Source organism: Vespula pensylvanica, chromosome 12 (genome assembly GCF_014466175.1).
Source record: "Vespula pensylvanica isolate Volc-1 chromosome 12, ASM1446617v1, whole genome shotgun sequence".
Taxonomy (NCBI): Eukaryota; Metazoa; Arthropoda; class Insecta; order Hymenoptera; family Vespidae; genus Vespula; species Vespula pensylvanica.
The window spans coordinates 2,626,417-2,631,416 of record NC_057696.1 but is presented as its reverse complement, the minus strand read 5'-3'; the positions used below and the strand labels follow the sequence as shown (position 1 = coordinate 2,631,416).

At 30.2% G+C, this 5,000-nt stretch overlaps 1 protein-coding gene across 4 annotated transcripts in view; it reads right to left on the bottom strand.

Annotated features, from left to right (window-relative positions):
* LOC122633574 (esterase FE4-like) overlaps nt 1-5,000 on the bottom strand; it is an 11,210-nt gene that overhangs the window by 87 nt on the left and 6,123 nt on the right. For all 4 annotated transcript variants that reach the window (XM_043821600.1, XM_043821599.1, XM_043821601.1 and 1 more), the window contains 7 exons: nt 3,827-3,986; nt 3,011-3,495; nt 2,597-2,765; nt 1,967-2,154; nt 1,532-1,679; nt 1,252-1,393; nt 1-546 (listed from right to left, as the gene is read on the bottom strand). The exon at nt 1-546 is cut by the window's left edge and continues 87 nt beyond it. In XM_043821600.1, the coding sequence (XP_043677535.1) occupies nt 255-546; nt 1,252-1,393; nt 1,532-1,679; nt 1,967-2,154; nt 2,597-2,765; nt 3,011-3,495; nt 3,827-3,986 (1,584 nt within the window). In that variant the 3' untranslated portion in view covers nt 1-254. The remainder of the gene's footprint in view (nt 547-1,251; nt 1,394-1,531; nt 1,680-1,966; nt 2,155-2,596; nt 2,766-3,010; nt 3,496-3,826; nt 3,987-5,000) is intronic.

The window sequence follows — 5,000 nt, the reverse complement described above, 5'->3', positions numbered from 1 at the left end:
ATCTAACTAATTTTCTACAAGGTAGGCCAAAAGTTACTAAATGATTTTAAACTTTATCGAAATCCTTCGTGATTTTGTTCTTTTTCTTTGCAAATTGCAAAAAAGAAAAAGCTTGTTTCCTTGGAACTTTTGACCCACCTTAGGAACTTTCGGCACATCTAGGAACTTTCGGCCCATACTTTACTGATAAGACGAAAAGAAAGAGTTATAGGAAATTGTAGTTATAGAGGCTTAAAAAAATATCTCGATCGATATCACACAGATATTATGATATTAGTTATAATTAATAAATAAACGTATTTAATCATTCTGAGACGGTATCCTCGATTCGTTTTTTCGATATTTTCTATTTCGTGGTTATCGAAATACCATTCGATAGATTCGTCGCTATAATTATATATTAAATTATCCCAAAATTCCATTCTATCCTTTAGATAATAATTTTTCTCTATCGTTATATTAATATCTTGTGAACCTTTGAAAAGCATGTATTCATGATGATAACGATACGCCGGCCAATTGGCTATACTCCAAGTACTCGGTACCCTGTAAATACGTAATAGCGATTAGGATCCAAGGATCATCTGGATTACAGTCGGTCGAATGTTGTGCCGACGTTGATAACGTTGAACGCTAAGTTGCGTATATGGTTGATACGAACTATCCGTTCGCTCTACGTGTTCCCATGTATCTACATATGTATATAACGATATAACGATAATCATACTCTCGATCGATTAGTTTCTCCTCTCATACGATCAAATTTTTCTTCTTTTCTTATTGATCCTTTTTTTAACCCGATTTACTACTTCCTCGAATTTTTAACAAATTCTGATTTATTTTCTCTCGAGCATCTTTACCTCAAATTAGAAAAAAAGAAATGATCAATCGATAACAACAATTATTCTTCCGATTGATTGATTCCTTGAGTTCGTTTGGATTTTAATTATTTTTTTTAATTATTTGCGTTTCTTTTTATATATATATATACGATTAAATTAGAAAAAAAAAGAAGAGAAAAAAAGATAAAAATGGTCATACTTTCTATATCGATCAATTTCTTCAATTCGATCAAATTCAAATTATTTCCTTTCGTTCATTTTTATGTCGATAAAAAGAAAAAGAAAAGATAATGAAAGCAATAACAATGATTATGCTTTGGATCGATTAATTTCTTGAATTTATATCGATTCTAATTATTCACTTCTTGGATTTTTCTTTTTACGATTAAATCGAATACAAATTTCTTACCCTGTCCTCATAAAATGTGACCATAATTCCGTCATTATATTAATCATGGTATTATCGCTCTCGGTATTAAACAACATCAATGATTCAAACTCTTTGTTCAATATAGGAAAAAAATAATTAAGTTCGTCACCATGATTAACACCTGTCAGAACACATTTTGTCAATTACGTTAAATTACCACGATACTTATATTAAAATACGTTCTTTAATTTAAAAAAGAAAAAAAAAAAGAAAAAAAAAAGAAGAAGAAAAGATATTTTTATGCGTAGAACATTTTTACCATAAGATATTTGAGTGCCATTTTTAAATCTGGAGCTAAATGTGCCGGAATAAGCGAAACAATAGAAAAATAAATTCGATTTCATGACTTCCGATAAATATCTAACAGTTTTGTACGTTGACCATGTGATTAGACCGTCGCCTGCCATCTAAAAATTAAAAGCAGTGATATTTGAAACAAAAAAATATTCTTTTAAATAATTAATCTTAATTTCACGTTATCACGATTATTCCTTTTCGAGGCTTGAACTAATTTCTTTCTTTCTTCTTTATTTCGTCTTTCTTGCGAATTATAAAACTAGAAATCTAGAAACTTTGGAGCCACGATATATTTAACATAAAAAATCTAATTGATTGAAGTAAAATTACGTTTAAATAAATAAATAAAAGAGACGGACGATTTTTCCGATAGATCAAATATTTCTTATATACTCGCCTGAGTGATATTCTTTAATAGAATGTGATAATCTTCAATAGTACTGTTCTCGCTGAAATAAAAATCTTTGATGGAACTCGTAAAATTATCCACATTGTTAATAACATCCTGAATTTCTAAAAATCCTGGTAATAACGTATCAAAATTGTTCACAAACGTACTCAGTTTCTTAGAGTCTCCGTAGAAATCTAAATAATAATAAAAGGAAAAGACATTAAAGAAAAATAAGTAATATCAAAGATCAAAAGTAAAAGAAGAATTACAAGAGTGACGTTGATTATCAAAGTTATACTATATTAGAAGGACACCTAATTTTATGCATGATTTATAATCTTTTTTTTGTTCTCTATTTTTTTTTTTTGTTCCCTTTTTTCTTTAAACATCTCGCGAAAATGACGGACATCTTGGGTTGCCGCAAGCCCCGTTTTACCAACCCTTGCTTTTTTAGAGATTCCATTCGAAAGTCAAATTGAATTCGTACTTGTTAATCTACCGAGATAATTATAAAAAAACACGTCAAGAATTCAGTTTCAGTAATAGTAGTGATAATAAAAGAAGGAAAGAAAGAACTAGAGGTAGAAATAGAAATAGAAAAAAAAAAGAAGAAGAAGAAGAAAAAAAAATTTTTACCAAATGTCTTGAGTAAACCTTCGTCCTGGACAACTCCTATTATACAGGGTATGTCGCGAAAAAGTTGTTTTTTTATAATCTCCATAGGAAACATCGTTAAAATGGCGTCACTGGACTCGTCCTCAATCGTTGGCCCAAAAAAGCAATAGTGATACTTATTTTGGGCATACTAAAAACGAATACAATAATTATATTAGAAAATATATTAGACTCAAGGTTATTCGTATTTCATTAGCACTCGAATATTCTTTCATGTTCCTTTCTAAATGTTTTTTTTTTTTTTTTTTTTTTTTTACTAATTATCCAATATTCATAAAAAGATTATAATTCATTATTATAAAATTAGAACTTTGTGAACTTAAACGTGTTTATTCGTTAATACTAATGATAATAATGAAATATGAAAGTTTTTACGAGATTGGAAAGCTTCAATAAAATCTTCTTGGCGTCCAACGATCTCATACACTCGATCATTTCTAGATCGTAATTAACGAACGTATTATTATAATTCTTATAAATATAGTCCTCTTCGATATTATCATTAATCTCGGTAACGTTATTATCTAACGTGTTAGAATTCGTTGTATCGAATTGTTTGGAACAACCGAGATCATCGGCCATGTCCTCCGAAACTTTTCTAATGATATGTTTTGGATGTACCGCCCAAGCAGCTAATGCAGATCCACTGTGTAATATATATTTATCAAAAAGACCTTCCGTTTTTTTCGATAAAGCTAAAATATGTACTGCTGCAGCACCAGCGCTTTGTCCCATCAATGTAACCGAACTACGATCACCACCAAAACTCTCAATGTTTTCTACTACCCATTTCAAGGCCATCGTCATGTCCTTCAATCCATAATTACCTGGTGAGGCGCTACTGGCCAAACTAAAAAATCCTAAAACAAGATATCGAACTTCTTAGAATCTTAGATCATTAATCATTTACGATCTTTAATCTTTTGTTTCCTTTTTTTTTTTTTTTTTAAACGGGTATAAAGTTCTTAAACGATGTTGAAAGTAAAATTAAATCTTTTTGCTTTTTAGATTGCTAAACTACAAGTTGAACTTTCGTAAAACTGCATGCCTAACTAAAAGAGCCTGAAAAGTCTTTCAAAAGAGAGTAATTGATTTAACAAAAAAAAAACCTAAGAACTTTTGACCCCCACAACGTCTCATTCCCTCAACATTTAAGAAACTTTAAACTATCATGTATTTATGGATCATTACCTAAAGGGCCCAATCGATAATTTATCACGACTAGAATCACTTGCTGATCGGCCCAATAAGTCGCCGGCAAGAACGTACTATTATTGCTGCCTACATTAAATGCTCCTCCATGAATAAATACCAATACTGGGTATTTAATATCTTCTTCTTGGCGTTGACTCTATAATGATCGAAAATAATCGATTAAATTGTTAACATTATAAAAATGATATTGTAAAAAAGTAGACATGAATATGTATTATCTATAAATATAAATATATTTATAGATGTGATACACATAGATATATATATATACACATGTATGTATATATATATATATATATATGTACGATATGTTGTACTATATACGATACTCGGAGATGGTATATAGTACATACGTATCGTTAAGTGGCTGAATATGTGGCGAGTAACAACGTAGCCAACCTTGGCTCGTTTACATTTAATTAAATCACATGATACAACCTTGGGATGTAATCAAGCTCGTGTTCCATTTCGAAAGAGCCAGAAAATTTGTTTTCGTACGATGCACTTGGAAACATTTTGTCGGCGGACCCTATTCATGATATTTGTGTAAACACGACTTTAAAACCCGTTGGTTTGAAATAAAACGATTTTGAACGGAGTACCTAGCGGAGCCAACGAGTGATATTGAAATCGATCCGTCTGTATTCATGCTTTCGTGATTGATGATCGGGTACTTGTAAACAATTCGAGAGATCTATGCAGTTTTTCTTGTTGTTGCTATTGTTGTTGCTATTGTTGTTGTTGTTGTTGTTGTTGTTGTTGTTGTTGTTGTTGTTGTTGTTGTTGTAAAAATAGTAGTAGTAATAGTAATAGTAGTGATAGTAGTAGTAGTAGCAGTAGTAGTAGTAGTAGTAGTAGTAGTAGTAGTAGTAGTAGTAGTAGTAGTAGTAGTAGTAGTAGTAGTAGTAGTAGTAGTAGTAGTAATAGTAGTAGTAGTAGTAATAGTAGTAATGTTGTTGCTGTTCTTGTTCTCGTCGTTGTTTTTTTTCCTCCACGTTTATATATATATTTTTTAATCTATATTTTCTATTCTTAAATAGTTACGTAACTATCGACGTATGCATTTAATCAAAAATTCATTCCTTTTTAATTTTGTGTTGTTTTGTTTTCATATATTTTTTTCTTTCTTTCTTCTTCCCTTTTTTTTTTT